Raw genomic sequence first — 24,690 nt, 5'->3', positions numbered from 1 at the left:
TTCCCCACTGACCAACTGGTTAAGCAATAGTTGATTACAGTTATTAGTTGCTCAGTTTGTGTGTGAGCCACACAATGCATCAGTTTATTTTATGTAGATGTTCTTTTAACTGAATAGGAGAAATGGCCATGGAATCTGGTTACATTGCATTATATTAAAATATCACTACTAACAGGCAAAATTGCATGAGTTACAGAAATCTTTCTAATAGGCCAACCCCACAAGAATATTGCAATAAATTAGGAAACTGGTATGTCATAAAAAAACAAAACAAATCAATTACTTTCTCTGGTCTCATTATATTATTTGAAAAATGTAATGAAAATTAGACAGAAGGGAGGAATTGTGAAAAAACAGTACAAAAAGTAAGAGAGGAAATTAGGTAGAATTGGTCTATAGATTTGTCTTGAACCATGAAATACAAGAAAAAAATCAGTTTTTGTTTGTTCAGGAGTTATGAGCCAAAATGACCATGTACTGGTGGTATCCACAAAAAAAACCCTACTGTTCCTTGGCCCATGACCTAGCTTTCCACCAGATTTCAAATTAAATTACTGCAATGGAACTGAAAACATTTTTACCTCCCAATGGCAATAAAAAGAAGCACACCAAACTTGTCATCTGTTACCTCTACATACCAACTAAAAACTGGTGTGGACCCTTAAAATTAAGGTACAGATGATATTTTGTTTCCAGACTCATTCAAAATATAAGAATGGGTCTATGAATGCATTGCAATACAGTTTTCTCAAGGTGATCACACTGAAGCTCAGCTCTGCATGTGCACTTGGCAGGAAACAAAACCACTAAAAAAGAAAGGGAGATGTAATTTGTATGTATACAAATGTCAAAATGTCAAGCCATGTAATCCTTTCAAGAGGCGGTGAGGTCTTTGGTTAGAGCTTGGAGTGACTCCAGACTTTGACACAAGTGCTTACTCCAAGTTCTGGAGGTGAACGCTGAGTTCTCATCCCTCTTTCCTCTTCTCTCACTCTCCTGTGCACTCACTCTCCTTCTCTCTCTCTGGCTTTGAAGGGATTATTTTGGTATCAGTATATAAGGATTTACAGTAGTAGTGTACAGTATATCTTGAGTGGCATGTTCCATTTTATTAACTGCCAGCATACTTTATGGCATATTTTCCAAGGATGAATGGGGACTGGGGTGGTGTATGTAAAATAAATAAATAAATATTAAACCATTATTAAACCATTCAGTTAAAGGTGGGGTATGCGATTCTAATCCAATACATGTCTTTTTGTCAAATTCAGCCTCACAGCCCGCTAGCAGTCTGTTCAGTGTGTGCGCTGAAAAAAACGGCCCTGGCTCTGTAAATGGGAAACAAACAAAGTGGCTCAGACCGAGCCACACAACACTATTCCAGCCATTCCAGCCATGATTTGTGTGTCAGGTAATGTTAAATGACTTGCCCACGGACATTCAGCTTACATTCTAGTTTGCATTGATATGCTGTTGTTGTGATGTTAGCTATAGTAGCAGGAGAGTTGTGAGTATCACTATCTGGAGCTGGTTTGCTGGCTCTGAGAAACCGTCTCGTCCTCTCTGGCTGTTAGCTTCTCAGCAGCAACTGTAGAGACAATTTGCAAACCCACAACCTAGCTAATGTTAGTTACATTACTTGCTATGTCGTTGTTCGCTCTATATCATGGTATTTGTCATGGTATTGGATTTCTCCAGAATTGTATACCCCCTCCTTTTAAAGTCATATCACTACTAATCCTCACCCCATATCCCCAATGATGCATTTCCCCCTTGATAAGAGCCATCATTCACATATACAGTGTCAAAACATTTTAATAGCATGAAGCTGTGATGAAAAAGACACAACATCAGGGTAGATACCCCAGTTAAATACTAGCCAAGTGTTTGCAGTGTCATCTGAGATAATGTTTGTACAGTATACAGTATGTGTGGTATTTATTCTTCTTATTTGTGTCTTCTATGTGTTTCCCAGTGCCCTTTTTTATTTATATACAGTATATTATTTGTAAAGGAGGTCAAAATGGCCCATGTTCATTTCCCATGTAATTTTAGCATACAATGTTTTTTTATGTTATTAGTTGTTAAAAGTGTCATTTTTGTTCTTTTCACACATTTAAAAAATGCTTTGGCATTTTCCTTGTGTTTTTAAAGTGTTTCAACACTAATAATTTCCTTTGGGTTTTTACCCTAGTTTTTACCCTAGTTAGTCTACCTCTGCAAAATATTCTTGATAAAAACTGTACATTTTATTTGATATTCCATGTTTTCCTCCACTACTTATAAAAAATTCTGTACAACATCTGTCCTCCCACCACTCGTCTGTCTTCTTCCACTCACAGCAGTTGTTGCTAGGCAACAGCTGATGGCTGCATTAGAATATTAATATTTACATAAAAACAATATTCAATAGTTGGAGAATAGGCTCTTCTATATGAGTTGCATTATGAAGTAATTCAGTTGAATTCCAATGTTTAGTGCAAGAACAGTTCAGTAACTGTAATGTGATTACCAAAACTTAAAAAGAAATCTGTTACACTGCTTTTACTGGGAACTGTTGCGTGATTACAGCTATATATTAGTTAGTAATGTGTTACTCTGAACATTGGTCAAAGAAAAGTGATTATAGATTGATTATGGAAATAACATATACTGGCAAATTGGCAATTATTTTTAGAAACTCATATTGTTTCTAAAAATAATACAAAACAAAATAAAATGGACAAAACTGAGGTCAGACACAGTTAATGTCCCCAAACATACATATACAGTGGTGTGTTCTCGATGATCCCAAGATCATCGAGATGTTTTAAGGCAAAAATGAGACGAGCCTTAATGTTCATTAATGGCCATTTTTGCCCAGTCTCTTTCATATGGTGGAGTCATGAACACTGACCTCAACTGAAGCAAGTGAGGCCTGCAGTTCTTTGGATGTTCTTTTGTGACCTCTTGGATGAATCGTTGCTGCGCTCTTTGGGGAATTTTGGTCGGCTGGCCACTCCTGGGAAGGTTCACCACTGTTCCATGCTTTCGCCATTTGTGGATAATGGCTCTCACTGTGGTTCGCTGGAATCCCAAAGCTTTAGAAATGGCTTTATAACCTTTTCCAGACTGATAGATCTCAATTACTTTCTTTCTCATTTGTTCCTGAATTTCTTTGGATCTCGGCATGATGTCTAGCTTTTGAAGATCTTTTGGTCTACTTCTCTTTGTCATGCAGGTCCTATTTAAGTGATTTCTTGATTGAGAACAGGTGTGGCAGTAATCAGGCCTAGATGTGGCTAGAGAAATTGAACTCAGGTGTGATAAACCACAAAGTTATGTTTTAACAGGTGGGGCAATCACTTTTTCACACAGTGCCATGTAGGTTTGGCTTTTGTTTTCCCTTAATAATAACAATCTTCATTTAAAAACGACATTTTGTGTTTACTTGTGTTATCTTTGACTAATATTTACATTTGTTTGATGATCTGAAACATTTAAGTGTGACAAACATGCAAAAAATAAGAAATCAGGAAGGGGGCAAACACTTTTTCACACCACTGTATGTGTTTGAATTCAGTTGTCTCTAAGCCCTTTAACACACTAATTAGAGCTTGTGTTTTAAGTTTAACATCAAACAATTTATTTGAAAAACTCAACAGCAATGTCTCTTTCCAAAAATCATGACCCAGTTACTCAAGATAATCCACAGACCTTGTTGTGAGCAGTTTCATGTAGGGACTATTTTCTTTCTACTAATAGTTCCTACATGAAACTGCTCACAACAATGTCTATGGATTACCTTTTTTTCAAATGTATTTTATTTATTTTTTTGGTGTTTTGAGCACCACAAGCCGAGTACCATATCGTCCCATTATATTAAAAAAAATGCAGACATCTCTAAGGCCGAAATCTCCAAGTTTTCCGTAGTTTTGATTTTGGGGTGAACTGTCCCTTTAAGTTTAATATGTGAAGCCAGATTAATCTGGTAAAAAGCTGATTCAGCCATGTTTCTTAACAACCCAGGAACACTGCAAAGATATTTTCTGTGTTCAATTTTCAATTCAATGTTTGACATCCAATGTGGCTTTATATCATCTTGTCTACTTCTGTAATCCTCTATTCTCCATCCCACCTGCTGTGGCATAGCTATAGATTGCGCGGCATGTACATCACAGCCCCTTATTACCACTATCCTACATCTGAACAGTAGCTGCCTGTCAGGTTTTGAATTGGATTTTCAATTTTTTTTACAGATTCATTCTAAGTTTCAACAAGGCCAGGCCATTTTTCAAATGCTTTAATTCCTTTAAAAGACTGACTGTGTTCTGAGATTGTCAGGCAAGGCCCTCCTGGACATTTAAAATTCCTGGCACAAGTCCATATATACAGTATAATAATAATAATAATAATAATAATGATAATAATACTTTATTTATAGAGCACTTATCAAAACAAAGTACAAAGTGCTTCACAACAAGAGAAATACCACAGTGAATGATGAAATATAAAGAAATAAAATACACAAAAGCAATAAAATAAACAGCCAGTTCAGGTAAAATCAGGATATGATTTCCGATAAAAATGTGTTTTGAGAAGAGACTTAAAAGAAGTCACTGACTCAGACAACCTAATTTCTTCAGGCAAGTTGTTCCAGAGCCTCGGGGCCCTGATGGCAAAAGCTCTGTCCCCCTTAGTTTTCATCCTGGACTCAGGAACAGACAGAAGACCCCTGCTCGAAGATCTCAAAGTACGTGAAGGTTCATAAGGGATTACAAGGTCTAAAATATGGTTGGAGCCAGGCCATGGAGAGCCTTAAAAGTAATCAACAAGAGCTTAAAAATCATTCCTAAAACAAACAAGGAGCCAATGTAAATGGGCTAAAACAGGTGTGATGTGGTTGTACTTCTTGGTCCTGGTTAAAAGCCTAGCAGCTGAGTTTTGTACAGTCTGCAGTTGTTTCAAAGTTTTTTGATTAAGACAAGTGAACAGGCTGTTACAATATTCAAGGTGTGAGGAGATAAAAGCATGTACAACAGTTTCTGCATCAGTAAGATTTAAAATAGATCGGATTTTTGCAATGTTTCTAATGTTATAAAAACATGATTGGACAAGCTTAGTGATATGTTGCTCAAAATATAAAGTGCTATCAAACAGGACACCAAGATTTCTTGCAACAGGCTCGATATGTTGTGACAGGTTACCTGTAGATGGCAGTATTTGTTTAGTGATGTGTTGGGGCCCAATAACAAGGATTTCAGTTTTATTTGAGTTGAGCTGAAGAAAATTTATCGACATCCAGTTTTTTATGTCAGACAGGCAGTCCTGCAGAGAACTCAGCGTACTAAGGTCAGTGGGCTTGACAGGGAGGTACAACTGTGTGTCATACGCATAACAATGAAAAGAAATCCCATGTCTGTGGATGACATCACTCAAGGGAAGCATATATAAGGAGAACAGTATTGGTCCCAGAACTGAACCTTGAGGCACACCGTACTTGATATGGGAAAAGGATGACATGAAGTTATTAATGGCGACACAGAATTTCCTATTATATATATGCCCACCCAGTGCCTCAGTCTATCTAAAAGAATGCCATGATCAATTGTGTTAAAGGCAGCACTTAAGTCCAGCAGCACTAGAATTGAGCACATGCCTGCGTCTGCATTCATTAAAAGGTCATTAGTGACTTTGAGAAGGGCTGTCTCAGTGCTGTGGTGCTGACGAAAGCCAGATTGGAACTTTTCAAAGGTATTATTGTTTTCCACAGCAGCAAGAAGCTGCTTAGATACAAGTTTTTCGAGAATCTTTGAAATAAAAGGCAGTTTGGAGATCGGACGATAGTTATCCAGGAGGGTGGGATCAAGGTTTTTTTAGGACTGGCTGATCACAAGCAGTTTTAAAGTAATCTGGGACGCAGCCAGTAGACAGCGAGCTGTTAAAAATAATTTGTAAAAGGGGTGCAATACAATCCATAACTTCCAATAAAAACCTAGATTTTGCCCAGAGGGCTAGAGGATACTCTCATAGGAGACATGAGTAACAGCAGAAAAATTGCTCAAAGAATCCCTGAGCGGGTGATCCACAACTAAAAAGGCAGGATTGGGGGTGATCTTATTAACTCCATCTTTCCAGCTAAGTGCAAAAGAAACTTTTCACAATCAGCATCACAATCAGCAGGGGCACAAGGAGAGGCTGGGTTAACTAACTGATCCATAGTCTTAAATAGGAATCTGGGGTTGTGCTGATGGGCCGAAATAAGTGCAGAGAAATGACATGTTCTTGCATCCTTCACCATCCTATTATAAAGTAGTAATAACTCTTTCATAGTCACAAAGTGGACCTGTAGACCAGATTTCTTCCATCTGCGTTCTGCTCTTCTGCATTTCCTTTTACAGCTTTGAATACTATTATAGTATAGTTGACTGGACTTTTGCCATCAGGACCAAACAATGCTAGAATGTCCTGCCAGAGGAGCTGAAAAAAACATCTTAAAATTCAGTCCTCACATTTGAACAAATTTGCTTTAGAGAATTTATTTTAATCTTGTTACTTTTTATATAGAAATTCGGTTTGTCTTACATGGTTTTGTGTTGTTTCCTGTGAATATTTCATGTTCTAATGCGATCCATGACCATTAGTATTTGGGCCACACATAGCATGAATAATATTAGTAATATTAATATTGAATAGTAACTTCAACAAGTGGACTCCTGCCTTAAACATTGAAGCTACTGCAGACCTTATCTGTGGTCAGGGAGGACTGTAAGTCAATCTGTTGCTAACCCGGCTTTTTTAGGACTGGCTGATCACAAGCAGTTTTAAAGTAATCTGGGACGCAGCCAGTAGACAGCGAGCTGTTAAAAATAATTTGTAAAAGGGGTGCAATACAATCCATAACTTCCAATAAAAACCTAGATTTTGCCCAGAGGGCTAGAGGATACTCTCATAGGAGACATGAGTAACAGCAGAAAAATTGCTCAAAGAATCCCTGAGCGGGTGATCCACAACTAAAAGGCAGGATTGGGGTGATCTTATTAACTCCATCTTTCCAGCTAAGTGCAAAAGAAACTTTTCACAATCAGCATCACAATCAGCAGGGGCACAAGGAGAGGCTGGGTTAACTAACTGATCCATAGTCTTAAATAGGAATCTGGGGTTGTGCTGATGGGCGAAATAAGTGCAGAGAAATGACATGTTCTTGCATCCTTCACCATCCTATTATAAAGTAGTAATAACTCTTTCATAGTCACAAAGTGGACCTGTAGACCAGATTTCTTCCATCTGCGTTCTGCTCTTCTGCATTTCCTTTTACAGCTTTGAATACTATTATAGTATAGTTGACTGGACTTTTGCCATCAGGACCAAACAATGCTAGAATGTCCTGCCAGAGGAGCTGAAAAAACATCTTAAAATTCAGTCCTCACATTTGAACAAATTTGCTTTAGAGAATTTATTTTAATCTTGTTACTTTTTATATAGAAATTCGGTTTGTCTTACATGGTTTTGTGTTGTTTCCTGTGAATATTTCATGTTCTAATGCGATCCATGACCATTAGTATTTGGGCCACACATAGCATGAATAATATTAGTAATATTAATATTGAATAGTAACTTCAACAAGTGGACTCCTGCCTTAAACATTGAAGCTACTGCAGACCTTATCTGTGGTCAGGGAGGACTGTAAGTCAATCTGTTGCTAACCCGGCTTTTTTAGGACTGGCTGATCACAAGCAGTTTTAAAGTAATCTGGGACGCAGCCAGTAGACAGCGAGCTGTTAAAAATAATTTGTAAAAGGGGTGCAATACAATCCATAACTTCCAATAAAAACCTAGATTTTGCCCAGAGGGCTAGAGGATACTCTCATAGGAGACATGAGTAACAGCAGAAAAATTGCTCAAAGAATCCCTGAGCGGGTGATCCACAACTAAAAAGGCAGGATTGGGGGTGATCTTATTAACTCCATCTTTCCAGCTAAGTGCAAAAGAAACTTTTCACAATCAGCATCACAATCAGCAGGGGCACAAGGAGAGGCTGGGTTAACTAACTGATCCATAGTCTTAAATAGGAATCTGGGGTTGTGCTGATGGGCCGAAATAAGTGCAGAGAAATGACATGTTCTTGCATCCTTCACCATCCTATTATAAAGTAGTAATAACTCTTTCATAGTCACAAAGTGGACCTGTAGACCAGATTTCTTCCATCTGCGTTCTGCTCTTCTGCATTTCCTTTTACAGCTTTGAATACTATTATAGTATAGTTGACTGGACTTTTGCCATCAGGACCAAACAATGCTAGAATGTCCTGCCAGAGGAGCTGAAAAAACATCTTAAAATTCAGTCCTCACATTTGAACAAATTTGCTTTAGAGAATTTATTTTAATCTTGTTACTTTTTATATAGAAATTCGGTTTGTCTTACATGGTTTTGTGTTGTTTCCTGTGAATATTTCATGTTCTAATGCGATCCATGACCATTAGTATTTGGGCCACACATAGCATGAATAATATTAGTAATATTAATATTGAATAGTAACTTCAACAAGTGGACTCCTGCCTTAAACATTGAAGCTACTGCAGACCTTATCTGTGGTCAGGGAGGACTGTAAGTCAATCTGTTGCTAACCCGGCTTATGACCTATTGGTATACAGTTTACTGAACCAATAGTCCAGCATTTATCAAGTATGTAAGAGCAGGAGTGCTGATCGATAATTAGTTTTGGCTTTAAACAATCGGTAGGATCTGGTAGTCGTTGCAGCAAGATTAGTGCTCTCAACATTTGACGTGCCAGAGTGAAGCAGCAGCCTGTCATTTGAACAGCTGAACAGTCGGGTAGTCTGCTGCCAGCTCATCAAAGCACGGAAAAGGGCAGAAAATATCTCTGCCACTTCCAACCGTCTCTGCCAACGCAGGTAACTACGTGTTTAGCATAAGACACTTCTGGTGCATCTGGGCTCACACTGTGTTAGACTTTTAAAACCACAACCATACCAAATACACGCCTAAGGCTGCAAATATGCACTATGTTTATCACTGATTAATCAATCATCAAAAACATGGTCATAAATGCCCATAACAATTTATCAAGGTCCAAAGTGATGGCCTCAAATTACTTTTTTTGTCTGATTAACAGTTCAAACTAACACTGAGAAGACCTGCAAATTTAAGAAACACATTTAAGAAGCTGGAACAGAGGGTATTTTGACTTTTTTTTTGTCGGTTTTGGTAACAGTTAATCAGCACTACACCTAAGGTACATACACAACTGTTGTATCTGCTCATGGTGCTCTTTTCCTCCGCAGCTTTTCCCATATGTCAACCAAGATGCACAGTGTAATTTTATGACTTTGCCAGCGTTGCTTGAAATTATGCCAGAACTGCAACAGCACAGTAAGACTTACTTCAGTCTTCAATGTACAGTATAGGCTACTTGATGTGTTTATGTTTAACCCGCTACTTGTGTAACTCACTTCCAATTTGTCAGCACCAGTTAGCCAGGTCACATTCCTTCTGCTCTCTTGCACTCAATATAGCAATTCTGATTTCAATACTAGCCGGAAAATAATTGCTTTACAGGCCATTTAACATTATGCATTGTTTGTTTTGTTGGTTTGCACATAAAGACAACTAGCTGAGGAATAGCTTAGTCTCAAATCTTAAAGTTATATGTAGAATAACTAAAATACTCTAACATTAGAAAAAGCAACAAGAAATGAAGATGGATATGGAGAAAACAAGTGTAGCACAATAGCTCTAATATGAAATATTGGAATAGAAGTGTGTGAATACCATAAGCTTTCTTTGTGCTTATCACTTGAAAAGTCCTAAATAAATAAAAACAAATTTTTATCAGATGATACTCAGCTTGTCAGATTTTGCCTGCTAGTGGTTTTTGTAGTAACAACCACACAGGCTACCACAGATTAAGGAAAGCAGATGTCTTCTTCCACCCCAAAGGGCAACATTGGCTGACATTAACGTGTCGTTTTTAAGCTTCTCTCTCTCTCTCTCTCTCTCTCATATATTTGGAGCTGCAACGCATATTTTAGATTTTCAGCCCACATGAGTCGAGCAGGCATGTTTCAGGCAGCAACCACATACCTCTGCTGCTGCTGCTGCCAGTTTGCTCAAATCTACTTTTGGATCATGCGTTGCAGCACCGGTTGTCTTGCGGTAGGTGGAACTTAGATTGGCTGCTGTCAAGGCAAAATGCAGCCATTTATTTTGCCTCCTACTGTAATTGCAGTTCCATAGTGACAACTGTCATATCACTGTTTATCTGCCATAAGAGATCACATATGTTCCAATATTGAGTTTTTACTCCATCACTCAGCAGTATCTGTGATAACAGAAAAAAAATCTAGCTTCTTTTCAGTTGTAACTGACCAAACTATTAAATGTAGCATGAAAACTGTACAACTAAAAGTCTCTGCTGTGACATACATCTTTAAAGTCGGAATGCTGTTATATGTTTTTTGCTCACACAGTTTTTCAGCTGTATGCTTCTGTCGGAAATTGTAATAAATTATCCATTAACTAGCATATCAATCAAACCAAATAAAAAAAGCATCTAGTACCTTACAAGCTGCACTACACACACATACACGTACAGAGTGAGCATTGAGGTCACATGAATGTTTTCATCTTCTCTTCATAAAATCATAAGACACTTGGCTCCTTCTCTTATCCAGTCTGTGCAGACATATGTCAGTAGCTACTCTGAGCATAAAAGCTGCCCAAACTGAGAGATGCCAAACTATACTGAGAGGCAACTATCAGCGCCTGAAAACACCTACATCTGTTTCACATTGACTCTTACTGATAGAATGGTGACAGTGGTTACAGAATACAAAACTAGATATTTTGTGACTGATCCAGTAATAATATCCAGAGAAACTAATACAGATTAAGTTGGATCTTATCTTATTAAAACACACATTATTTCTCTTAAAAGTAGTAAGAAAAACTGTTTCACTAAACAAAAATTCCTCTTTAATAAGACTAAGCCTTATTGCATTTTCTTTCTTTTTATTGGATTATGTATTAATCCCAGTGAAAGGTCAGTATATTGTATTTTCTCCCATAAAACGGGATGCACATGCATTGTAAAAAAATAGTCTCAAAAACTGAGCATTTTAAAACATACATAAAATCTTAATGGGTGAGCCTCATGCCCCCGAATCCATAGTATTTCTTTCAAACAATATTTATTAAATATTTCTACTTTATTGGATACTTTATTGTGAAAAGAGAGAAGAGATGCAACCAAGCTTTCAAGCCTGATTACAACCAAGATGATGCAGTTACATGGTTTGTGTCTTAGGCAACTGAGCCACCAGCACAGTCCAGAAGTTACAGGATTATTCTAAACCACACCTTTCCGTCTGCATGCTACTGGTTGGCAACCTCACCTGTCCGCCTTTCATGTGTGTAACAGGTGTTGTTAGATGTTTGATTATAGACAACAGCAGTCAAGTGGAAAACCATCTGTTTCACAGTTTGCTGGTGGGCGGTTTAACCTGGCTGTCTTCTCTTAGAACTAGACTCCCTAAACAGAGCTTTTCTCAAAGGGGACATTTGCACTTGTAACTAAATAGGCAATCAGAGCATCTGGTTTGGGTATCATCTCTGTTTTAAACACAATACTGTGATGACCCGTGTTGAGTCTGCGTGTGGCATTGGTTACTGTATTCGCCTATGCTGCCTTTAAGGTGCCAGAGGAGCCTGATTGCAGTGTCCAGCCAGATCTGGAGCACCTGGGCCCAGTGCTCTTTGGGATATAAAAGTCCCAGCTTCCAGCACAGTGCTCTCTCTCTCTTCCCTGCCTGCTCCTGCAACCCCTTTTTGCTTTGCTTGGCTCTTTGTTTCATTTTTTACTTCACAACACCTTACACTACACTATACACACACATTCACATTTACACTACTAATGTTGCTGACTTTATTTTCCTTACTGCAATAAATAATTTAAATTTGTTGGCATTTGAGTGTCTGTTTCCTGTTTTTGTTATGGCCCACAGGCCCAGTTATGACAATACATTTTAACTAAAGAGTAAGCAAACGTGATATTTGTTTTGCCCTGACATTGTGTGAGATTTTTTGATGTGTAATTTCATCTGCTGAACATGGTCTGTCGTGTGAATTTACCTGTCTACACTAATCATGTGACTACTTGCCAACATATATAAGAAACCGCCCAAAGGCGACCATTTTGTATTTGCCCTGAAGAAGGCCTTAATGGCTGAAACGCTTAGGCATGTGTTTAACTGTTTGACTTAATAGCCACGAGCTACTAAAGGCTGCCTCAGATTTCTTCAACAATTCTAAACTAGTAGGATCCCCAAACTGAAGAGCACCAGAGAGACATCTTTTTCACACCCGAGCAGCACTCCATCCAGACTGTTTTGTGAATGATATTTACATATTTTGGCTGGTGTTGCGCACTCTTGGCTACAGAATGATATATTCTCCCTTTCTTCTTCATGGAACCTTTTAGAGCAATGTTCAAGCAATGTGATTGACAACCTGACAGTGTATTGTTTATGCAAGCACACACAGAGTACCAGATAGAATACCTTGCTGTGATTCACTTTCTAGAGTTGTACAATTCTGCCTCAAAGCAGTATAAACTGCTGTGCGATATTTTAAAGTTTGATAAGCCTTCAAACTGGATTTACTAGTTTGTTTTGAATATTCTCTACCTGAATTATGTAGCAATGCCCACATTAATGCAGCAGCAGTTGTTTTGTTGTACTGCCTAGTCTGTTTGGCAATGGCATTACAACATGTTCCCATTAAGCACAATGCTCCAGAAGAAGGTGTAGATGTTTTTGGATAGCAGAGATTACACCTAAAAAAGTTCTAAAGATGACATTACAAGAAAGTATGATTATCAGTGTGAAGGTTTCAAATTCTAATAAGCTGTGCTGAGATACTAAATTTATCATATTTAGCCTATCATATATTAGAATATGGATTGTAAAACCCCTGAACATGTTTCACTTTTCCAGAAAGACAGATTTAAGAAACCCTCAATGAGAGATTGTATTGAGTTACAATGGCTAATGGAACAGTGGCTAGACCAAATGTGATGTCAGGGTTTGTACAATCTCGGAACCCATCGGCTATCGTCTGAAAACGATTTACCATCTGGGGGCAATGGCCAATGTTTCGGGGCTTCCGGTGTAGCCAGCGGATATCTGGAGAACAGATATCTGGGCCAAGACTTCCGTGCGCTGGTCATTGTTTACAGTCTGATTAGCAATCTCTAGGGTTCCAAGATTGATAAAAAGCTAAATCACCATCAGATGATAGCCGATGTGTTCCGAGATTGCATTTCAGCCAATGCGTTTCGCCTCTTTGGCTTTTCCAGAACACTTCTGATACCAAAGTCTTGTCCTTACAGATACTGCATTCGTATGCAGATATCTGTTTATAGAGATTAGGCTTTGTATAAACCACCATGCGGTATCTTGGTATTTAATGAGCCTTAAGCGGACTTGCCTTTTCTTATTTAGTTTGTTTACCTGTTCCATGTAGTAACATCACACTAATGCAGCCTCTTGTCTTGATTTGCTGTATGCTATTGTATTCTTTGTCTGAAAGCCCCTGTTTTCCTTTTATCTGGTTGAAAAAGACCACTGAAAGCTCTGCGTTGCTGACACTTGTTGTGTTGTTGTGCATTTATGCACCACAGGAACCTCAAACATCTAAGACTTGACTATCGACTGATGAACAGCAGTCATTTTAATGGAAAAAGACAAAACTCGAAGCAAATGATATTCACATCCAATTCTAAACTTATACCGTGTCCCACAGAAAACAAATGATCATCTGATTCACTGCTTGTGAAAATACTTCCATCTCCCACATACAGTATACATACTGTAACTGCCTGGAAATTAATGAGATTACTGTTCAGTTTCTGAATTGGATCTGGCATCATTTAACTGAGGCTGAGTGTGTCACCTCCTGAATAAATTGATCAGTTAGCGAATTAATTAATGATCCCTTTGTTGGAATAGACATTCAAGCATTCGAGACTGACCATACATACCAATAAGTGTCTCAATGAAGCCTGCACCAATTGCTTCACAACATTTTGCTGAGCAGCCATCAATTACTTTGTGAATGAAATGGAGCAATACCAAAGGCAATTGTGACTGTGAGCCATTTTGTGCTATTTGGGTAGTGGGGATGTCGTAATGAAAAGCAGTCTCTTCACTGAATTGTTGTAATTTTTTGCATGAATCATGATTGTTTCCAGCAAAGATTCCGTTTAATTGATTCAATATTAAATACATTCTGAACTGCCAGTGAGGGTAGTGTAGGCTATTACATTTGTATTTTTTCTGACTTTGACAATGTTCTCCAAGGTTCTGTGATGTTCTTTGTTCATCATATTGAGTCAGCGGAGAGAGCAGGAATAGCCTATTGTGCTATTGGTTATGAAATTCTCAGATTTGCCCGCATGAATCAAATGATTCTGTTCGACAGATGGAGTGATTCAAATTAGATAAAAGATTCTAACTTCCCATGTATAATACAGAAAGATCGCTTCCTTTTCCTCTTAGAGAGATCCACTTCCCTCCTCTGGCCTCATAAAATAAGCTACTGTGCATTTCTTCACAACATATTTTTCTCTTCAGCATTCTGGAAGCTGCTTATTAATCCTTTTTGTTTGAATATTTCTATACAAGTGTTCATGTGCAAATGGGAAAAAGATGGCAAAATGGTGACAACATCTCTGTGAATAATGCATTCTATGAAATCTATTGGAAAAAAAGAATTGCAATTTTTATTTGTATTCATGTACAGTATGAACTACAATCTCAGGTATCAATAATTGAACATCATCCTCAGAGAAATTAGTTGGACTCCTTACAAGCACAGTCTCTTGTTTTTTTTTTTTCTTGTTTTTGTTTTGCTTTTTTGTCTTTTTTTTTAACAATTGAAGCACATGTAAAATTATGATCTGAAGATTTTTTTTTTTGCATTATGTTTTTGAAAATACTTTTTTTGTAGAAATTTAACCATTTGATGATTATTCTCTCCAAAAATGAGAGAGAATATTTCCACGTACAGCAACCCTCCCCATACATAGACAGTTGGCAGAATAACACACAAGAATTTGATCACCTTGGCTTAGGGTTTTGCACAAAAATCAAGCTCACTCTGCTGGTATTTCAAGTCCAACATTCTACAGCTCAGTCTTAATTTCATTCTGGCATTCAAATATCTCTCCACATAAAGCCATCCTGCTCAACTAAATACCAATACAGAGATATTCCATTCATTCTGAATAACTCACAACCCTCATCCCCAAATTTATATATATAAAAAATCTCAACCTTTTTTTTTTTTTCACTGTAGCCAGCATCGACATTGAATCATTAAGCCACCAAAAGCATTGAAAAGGAATTTAGCATTGAAAAAGAAAACAGTGGAAAGGGAAAGAATGGTTCACCATTGACAGTGCTATTCTCGTCATTCATAACACAATGAAAGGCTGGCAATGAAAAGTTTCTGTTTCTGTTTCAGTTGTTCCATTAACAGTTTCATCTGTCTCTACGTCACTTGACTTTAAATGTATATTTTGCTTCCACCATATTTGTTCACCATTCCACAGTTATTGTAGAAAATGAAAGAATAAATTTAGGAGAGTGACTAATTAGAAGCGTATGATTTTGTGAGTGACAGTGCTTTATTATGCTCATATTATAAGCTATGGTAGCTGTCTTCACAGAGATGAAAATCAATAAAGCGAATAGAACTGCTGGACAGTTAAATTGTAAAATTTTTCACATGCTGTGATTTATTTCATTTAAATAACTGAAATGGTGTGTTGCTCTGCAGAGGTGACGTCATGTGCAGGTCAAATCCCGTCAAAACCATTTGTAAATATACATTCCATTATGCCAGTTTTGTCGATAATCAGTCACATTTGTGAAATTGCCAATGGGGAATTAAAATATACTTGTTGCACAGAGACCAAAGCTAAAGGCATATCTACCTCTTCATATTTTCTGCACAAGGTCACTGTTTCCATGGCGACATGCTGATGGCTAGTTTTGCCTCCTTATTCCTTATCTTCTTTTTCACTCCTATCCCTCCATATCTGCAATATCTCTGTTTGAAGACCCCTCATGACCATTGTGGGTCTGGTTCCCCCCTCCCCACCCACTGTTCTTCACTTTTCATCCCTACCTCCTCCTTCCTTAAGCCTTCCTCTTTGAAAGACTAAATGAAAAAGCAAAGCGTAAACAGACTACAGGAGAGACAATGTTTTGATGGTCTATAAATGATGCAACATCAAAGTGTGTGTGTTTTTCTCTGACAAAAATGAGACTGAGCAGGGGTCGCTTCAATATCAAAGGCCTCTACCCCTTGTTAGATGTTGGGCACAAGGAGAGTGGAAAAGTCTCATGCTGTTTGTTATCAGCTTTCCTCTGTTAGTCTGCAAATGAACTGCTGATACAGATTAATGAGCTATAACCCATCTCTCCTTATTTTGTTGCAGGTTCTAGCTGCTTCACTGACTATGTTAGCACCGTCTGCGTTAGTCTGACAGGGTCACACTACATTACAAAGCAGCCTCATTTGCCTCTTTATCTGTATAACAGATGGACTATCAGCGCCCAAGCTCGTGTGACCCTGGGGTGATGGCAAGGTAACGCGACACTGAGTGGACGTAGATCATTACTGGGTTAACAGGGAGGCTACAGACCGCAGCCTTATGCTCCCCTTCATTTTCCCAAGCAATATTCCGCCGTCGTGCGGTACATGCCGGCGGATAAAGCGTGACAAATGAGACACAGCGAGGGGTGAGGAACGTGCCTGAGCTAAGTGACAGAGAGACAATCAAAGAAGCAAGAGGACACAGAGGCAAGGAGAGTGGGAAGAAAGCAGAGAGAGGGTAGAAAAGGAAGACGGAGAATTCAGAGATAGAAGAAGAGAGGTGGAGTAGAAGAAAGTAGAAGGTAGAAGTGTAAAGAAAAGGTAGGAGGAGGAATGGAAGCAAGAACTTAATCTTAATTAAAGTGAAGGATGTATGGCTGTTGTTTAGGCGACACAGAGGAAATGCACATTTACTCATTTGGCTGCTTTGCTCCTCAGGCATGCTGGCTTCACTGTGATATCCAGAGCTATGTCATTAAAAGATCTCATTTTGTGTTGAGTGACAGCTAGAATATGATGGCAATGAAAATAAACCCATTTAATGTTTTGTCTCTCATAAACCTCCACCAAATTGGACAAGGTATGGTGACCAACTAGCAAATAAGTGCTTATAAATACTTAAGCAATGCCCTTCAACAAAACACATTATCAGGTAAAATCAAATAATTAAATGAATGGCATTGCATTAATTTAGGCCAATTTCTACAGTGGTTTCACATGAGCTGCATTTGATACATTCCATATTCACTTTTAGGAAACCATTCTTTCCCTTGTGCAGTATTACACACACAGAGAGAAATAAAATTAGCTAAAAAGCTATCACAAATTGTTTTTCTTCATTTAGCCACTAGACATACTTTTAATAAATAATCTTTGTTTTTGTAAAGACACTTTAAGTATCATATGTCGTCCCTTTGCCAAATGCTGATTTATCGCCATTATCGACATCAACACTTTCATAGCTCTTTTTGGTCCATTGTACTCCAAGTATGAAACTGCTGATACTGGTTATTTAGTCAAATTCAAAATCAGATTTGGGTCTCTTGTACATTGTCTTTAGAGCAGGCTTGAATCAGTAAAGGTTCCTGTGTGGCTGAGCTGTGTATGGTACTGAGCATAGGAGGGTGGTGGTAAGTGCTCTTGTAGGTGTTGTAGTGGTTGTAGTGCTCCAGAGGGGGCAGAGATAGGTGTCTCTCCATGGCAGCGACACCTGCAAGCTCTTCTTCAACAGTAATGACCTCCATAGAGGAGGCAGGGCCATCAGGATCCTGCTGGTTATGCTGCTTCCTCATCTTGTAGAAAATAACGAGCAGAACAGCAGCCATAAGTGTGATGGCCACGAAGCAGCCAATGATAATCTTGGTGGTTTTCATCACCTCATCCAGGCCATTGAGAGCTCCCTCTCCATCTAGATCAAGAACTGGAATGGTGTAAGTCCGCTCTGTTGTCCTTGTTAAAACAGGAGTACCTTTTGTTGTTGAGGATGACACCCAGCCAAATGGGGGAAGTGGCGTTTGGCTATCATCCCCCGGGGTCTCAATGGTCTCAACGGTGACTGTGGTAAAATAGGTCACTCCGCTGTTTTCCACAGAAGTAACATTAAGCACAGCAGAGGCAGAAATGTTGCCTGCTGTATTGCTAACCATACAGGTGTAAGTCCCAGTGTCCTGCATTGTGACGCTAGTAAAGTTCAGTGTCCCATCATTGAGTACAGACAAACGCACCTTATAAGCCCCATGTGTCACCAATGAGCCATTTGGTGTAAGCCAGCTGATGGATGTCAACGAGCTTGTACGACATTTAAGCTCTGCACCCATGCCTTCCGTCACATTCAAGTCACTGGGTGGCTCCACAATGACAGGAACATCACACTGGAAGTAGCTGTGGTCCAATTCCCCAATGTAGCGACCTTTAAAGACTGCAGGAGTATGGCAACGGGCGCAGCAACTGGTATTGGCAGGTACTGCCTCCTTCAGCCACCAGCTGAGCCACAAAATATCACAATTGCAGTTCCAGGGGTTGTGATGGAGGTGGACCCGCTCCAGGCGATGCAACGGTGTGAAGAGGTCATGTGGTAGAAAGGTAAGGTTGTTGTGAGCCAGGTTGAGCTCCACCAGTGACTGAAGGTCATCAAAGGAATTCCTCTCTATAGTTTGGATCTGGGCATGCATCATCCACAGCTTCTGGAGGTTCACTAATCCTGTAAATGAGCTGGGCTTGATAATAGATATCTGGTTTCCTGACATTTCTAGCTCTTCAAGCCTGACCAAAGGTAAGATGTTGGGAATCTCTTTGAGGTTGCACATTCCCAGGTTCAGGTAGCGCAGGTTGCTCAAGTCCTTAAAGGCTCCATCAGAAATGTAGGAGAGACGTTTGAGCTCACCTAGATCCAGCCTTCGCAGCGAGGGGACCCGGTTGAAGGCATAAGATGGTATACTTTCGATAGGGTTGTTCCGTAGCCACAATTCCTTAAGCTTGGACAAGTACTCAAATGCTCCATTGGGGATTGTCGTGAGCCGATTATCAAAGAGCTCCAAGGTGTTGAGACTGGCCAGCCCATTGAAGGCGCCAATTTCAATGCTGCGTATGTGGTTCTTACTCAGCTGCAGGATCTCCAGGTGGCGCAGATGTTTGAAACTGTCCACCTTGATGACCTGGATGAGGTTGTCCTGGAGGTTCAGGTAGCGAGTGTTGGTGGAAATGCCATCTGGGACGTCGCGAAGATTGCGGCGGGTGCATATGACTTTGCTGAACTGGTTACTGCATGAGCAGACAGAAGGACAGGTCTGAGCACGAACCAGCCCAGCCACCACCAGGATCTGAAGGGCCAAAAGCAGCACAAAGAGGGGGTTGGACAGCGCCCCCTTCAGCCTACGACCTCTCATTGTCTGGCGCTGGAGGGAGGAGATCATTGTGTTCAGCATTCATAGTTCATCTGCTGTTTGGGTTCTCTGCAACAAGAATAAAAAAGAAAGAAAAATATTTAGTAACCACAAAGTAGCAAGGAGTACATTGTTGATGTTGTATATAGTTATAGATCTTACAAAATCTTTTGTAGTGCTGAATTTATTAGTTGGTCAACAGAAAATTAACTGATAACCAAAAACAATTGTTTCAGCTTCTGAAATGTGAACAATTGCTGCTTTTGTATGTTTTGTAAGATCGTAAATTGAATATCTTTGGGATTTGGACTGTTGGTCAGATGAAATAAACAATTTGGAGATGTAACTTGGAGTTCTGGGAAATTATAATGGCCGTTTTTCACAATTTTTTGACATAAGCTAAATGATTCATCAAAAAGTATCAACCGATTAATTGATAATCATTACATACCCTAATCTATTTATATAGTACAATGTGCATAGGATGACAAAAGAACAAGAGCATAATGAATTAACAGCTTCAGTTAATTATCAATAACTGCCCATCTGTGGAATACAACAAGCTTTTTGTTAGCTCCCTAACCCTGGATTGTCCCAGATTTCCAGACTTCACAGAAGCTGATGCATCTACACCGGAGACCGAAAATGGAAAATGAAAATTTAGCATCTGCTTCTCGTTCTAGCAGGACCTGGGAATTTCTTGTAAGCAGCTTACTCATTGGAATCCTAAGCCTGGAATTATTTAATACACAAAGTCTTAGTTGTGAAAATTTTAAAAGAAAGCTGTTGATGTCATTGGGACCCATTCTTTTCAGGACAAGACAAGTCACTGACACCAAAGTATTACACTTAATGAATGTGGCCCTGCAATGTCACAAACAAATACTGTCTGAGAGCCAATGAGACATTTGTACAGAATATCTGTCCATGATAAAAAAACAATGCAAATAGCAATGCAACCTGTGAAATGCATACACTGGCAAACAAAGAGGAAGTTCAACTACTCTTGCCTGAAATTGTGCTATGGCTTATATCTTGATGTAAAACATAACAATATATTAACAAAGTCATTGGTAAATGTTATCCAGTGATAAAACAATGAGGGTTATTTTCACTATCTCAACTTTTCCATAGCCTGTTTATTGCCTTTGAAATATTTTATCTGTGATTAATTTCCTGGGGTTTCAAAAAGCACGATTAATGCTTTTATTCAAAGCAGTAGTTTTCATTACAATCCAATTTATCATCACACCAAAATCCCTGACAAATAGCATGATTCAAGAGTGTGAAGAGGTCTGGTATTGTCTTTGCAGAACTATACAGTAGCAGAATTTATCTCCCAAATCAAGGGACTAACAAGCAACTCGTTACTCTTTTATCTTAGATTAAATTAGATTAGATTAGATTAGTCCATTCAGCCAAAATCTCAAGGAATATGCCTGAGTGTGCTCAAGATAAAAATAGACCAAGACATTCATATACATACAGTACAGCCTGTACCTCCCACTTCCACACAGCAGTGTCAATGTGTTGCTACCACCCCTTATTATCATCTGACCCACAAAGATGGTAACCTACAAATAAATCAATACCTACTGTATACCAAACATATCATATATGCTGTAAAATTATAAAATGTGACAGCATTGTGTCAAGCTGTGCTATTAAGTGATGCAGACACCATTCTTCAATGCAGTTAATGCCTTTGCCAAGAGCAAAGCACTCTTGCAAAAAAACATTAACCTTGCCTACTGGGTCCTTAGATTTAAGTATTCTCCTTGTCTCTTTCCAACTCATCCAACCTAAGTTATCTGTTAATCATCTCTTTCTTCAAACCCATGAGCAAGAAGGAACGAGTATATTATGACAGGTGTTTTCTAAACTGTAAAAATTGTTAACTGAGGTGGAAATGTTCTCCGGTGAGGATGAGTGGCTGACTTCAGTAGAAATGAGTCTACATGTGGCTTAGTTTTGCACCAGCCAGGCTGCCACGCCAGCCGTAGTGTGATTCCCTCTGCTGGGGAATCAGAAAGAATGAGGCCTCCCACTGGCAGGAGCTCATTTTGTCTGGCTGGAATTACAACAACCATGCGCTGCCACCTAAGAGAAGAAAATGTCAGACATGACAAATACACTGATAGAGATTAGATGTAATGCTTAAAGAAAAATAGTAAAATCAGCAATGAGCATGTGGATCTACCACTCAGAGTAATTATAGCTTTGGCCACATGCATTCTTCATAAAATATTTTATCTGAATACAATTTTTCAGCACAGACTGCCTCATTACATGAAGGGATGGCACATATATTGCAAAAAACCCCAAATCGCTTCAAATATCCTTCCTCCCTTTGTTAGTGCAACACTGTGTGGATTAATTCCATCTAGGCACGCTCTACATGTATTCATAGCCACTGAAAGCAGTAGCTGCTTACATCTAAAATCCTGCCAGCAATGTAAAAACACACCCACCCTTTTCTGCTTCTGCACCAGCAGGCACTGGCATTATGTCTGACACCACTGTGATTTGCCAAATTCATTTGTTATAATGAGTTTGTTGGAAAAGTGCTAGGGTAACATGTCTCACTCAGGGTGCACATAGTAAGGAGACTGTAATATAAAGCAGAGTATTTCAGAGCACTTAAATTACAATGTCAGATGATTAGAGTCTTGTCAGTGTGAGCAACGACATTCTACTCCAACTAGTGAAATGTGTTAGCTTGAACATTCCCACACACCAGGCAAGCAAGCTTGGCAGTCTAAGATGCAAAGACCTAAATAACAGTGTGTCTACCAATCAAGAAATCAAGTATCACCTCCAAAAAAGAATCTGTTTCACAGTCTCATGGTATGAATCTGAGAAGAAAATATGATAACATTGCTCCACACATATCAAATTGAGGAATATAATACACCAGTATGAAATGTAACAAGTAATGTTGCATTATTGAACAACTTGCTTTGCAGTCACATTTTGATTTCGATATTTGTCTTAGCTTGTTGGCACATTTAGCATTTCCCTACAGAATTCTAAGGGGGGATGTACAATAGGATTATCCTAACCAAGTGACAAAAAAAACAAACATCTCAATTAGCACTTCCACTTTCAGACAAAAAAGTCACATGTTCAGCAGTAAGCATGCTAATGTGTGGCACGAGATTCTAATACTGATATTATCACAGTTAATACCTGATGTCATTAACACTCTACTGCGTAATATTCCCTCAGGATTTCACAAATCCTTTTCACCTCCTACGTCCCCAAAAAGCAGAAGTTTATTATATTTCTACCTTAAATGTAATAATATATTATAACAACTAAAGTCACTAGAAAGAACATGAAATGTTTTTTTAATTATCTTATAACTGATTGTACTATTTGGGGGGAGAAAAAAGGCACATAAACAAAGTTGTTTATTAGACAATTACTGGTCACAGTCATTTGCAGTTGATTCAGTGAGTGTGAAATTGATAGAGTGGGTAAAACATGAAGTGATATTAATTGTGGCAAGTCTCTCATCATGATGGAGAAAGAAGCCTGTGGCCACTAAGAGGGCTGTCTGATGAACTGAATGTCATCTTGCTAATTCATTCAACACATTACTGATTCATTACATTTGCATACGTTTGTTGCATGTCTTGTTTTCAACCTCGTTTGTGCTGATGTTGTAACCTCACAGGCCATCTGCGTCTTACAAGACCTGTGTACAGACAACGTGTCTAGGAGATACAGATGAATAACAGGTTTGTTGTGTCAGTGTTTGAAATTATGACACAAATCTTGAGTGCTAATGAATATTTTAGCATATACATTAAATACAATAAATAAGGATCTAAGCTACCTAACAAACAACATAACACAAGATAATGTATTAAAGGATAAGGCTGGTGATATTCTAAATTTTTCTTATTGTCAACAAATCCCAGCAAAAAAACAAACAAACACAAAACCAACGCTGAGTTAGTCCATCTCTCAATACTTTCCGACTTTTGTACTCTGTCTGTGGCAGCAGCCCAAAGCCCATTCGTTACCATTGAACACGTAAATCTTTAAAAACAGGTCACAAATGCATAGTTCCCTTTTGTTGAAAAGGCTCAGTACTATCCTAAAACAACTGGGAACTGTAGTTAACTCAGATAGGAGTAAATGGGGGACTATTTGTGGCTGCAGATTAATACACATTTTGTGCACTAGTGAGTATGAAGAATTGACTTAAAATAAACTACCCATGTTCATTGTAATGAAGAAACATGTCACCCAGTGCAACGCTGTGGAATATTTAGGTTTTTTAAAACGTTTCTTACATTTAGAAAATGGCTAAATGTGGCCCAGTATGATGGATGGGCTTTCATGTTTTTCTTGCCAGTACAGTAATAATCCATTCAGTGAAACACAACAGCAGCATTGCTATAATCGTACAATGCAATGTGTGCTGTGGTTCAAAATCTTGCATCTGTTTGCAGCTGTATGTCTGAAGTGTTGTGTTGTTCAGTTATTAACACATTAGTAGCCTACATGTATGTAAACATCTGACCAATAATTACTTGATTTGTTAAGTTCATAGTTTCATTTTGTGACTGTGCGTATCATTTTGTGTTGCTCCATGTTGTTAAAGTGAAGACTAGACTTTTAAATCCAACACTTTGTAAAAAATAAACCTCTTTGTTGCAGTTTGCGTTTGCATGCTTGTTTGCGTATGTCTGGGGATATGAGGGGTGGCGGTTTTAAAATCTTGCGCTGTCCCCATCATAACCAGAGGCCACCACTGCTGCCTTCTCATTCTGACATGCAGACTGAGAGTGCTTCACTCTACCGCTCTGCTCCACCTGGGGAAAAAAAAAAAAAAAAAAAAAAAAAAAGGCAATTCCCCTCCCCCATCTTGGCCTCAGTACGCAGAGTGCTGGTGTTAGGGAAATAAATCTAGGAGGCTGTTGGGTGCTGCTGACTTATCAGGCAAAGTCTATTTTTTTTAACAGGAACAGAAATGATGGCCCTTTCGTTGACCAGATGAGTCTCAGAACAGCAAAAATAAAGTGTGTTTTCTTGAACATTTTTCATTCTCTTGGGATGGTGTTATCCAACAAATATTTTTTTAGTATTGTCACTGGCTTGCTTGCTGCAGCAAATTTTAAACTATGCCTGTAACTAG

General features: G+C 38.7%; 1 protein-coding gene across 2 annotated transcripts in view; it reads right to left on the bottom strand.

The window, feature by feature from the left end:
* Positions 1–14,756: 14,756 nt before the first annotated feature.
* Positions 14,757–24,690, bottom strand: part of LOC122876254 (leucine-rich repeat-containing protein 4C-like) — a 39,523-nt gene continuing 29,589 nt past the window's right edge. For both annotated transcript variants that reach the window (XM_044196328.1, XM_044196319.1), the window contains exon 3: positions 14,757–19,610. In XM_044196328.1, coding sequence (XP_044052263.1) covers positions 17,688–19,583 — 1,896 coding nt within the window. In that variant the 5' untranslated portion in view covers positions 19,584–19,610 and the 3' untranslated portion in view covers positions 14,757–17,687. The remainder of the gene's footprint in view (positions 19,611–24,690) is intronic.

Source organism: Siniperca chuatsi, linkage group LG1 (assembly GCF_020085105.1).
Source record: "Siniperca chuatsi isolate FFG_IHB_CAS linkage group LG1, ASM2008510v1, whole genome shotgun sequence".
Classification (NCBI taxonomy): Eukaryota; Metazoa; Chordata; class Actinopteri; order Centrarchiformes; family Sinipercidae; genus Siniperca; species Siniperca chuatsi.
The sequence above is the reverse complement of the archived record's forward strand: the minus strand, read 5'-3'. Positions and strand labels throughout refer to the sequence as shown.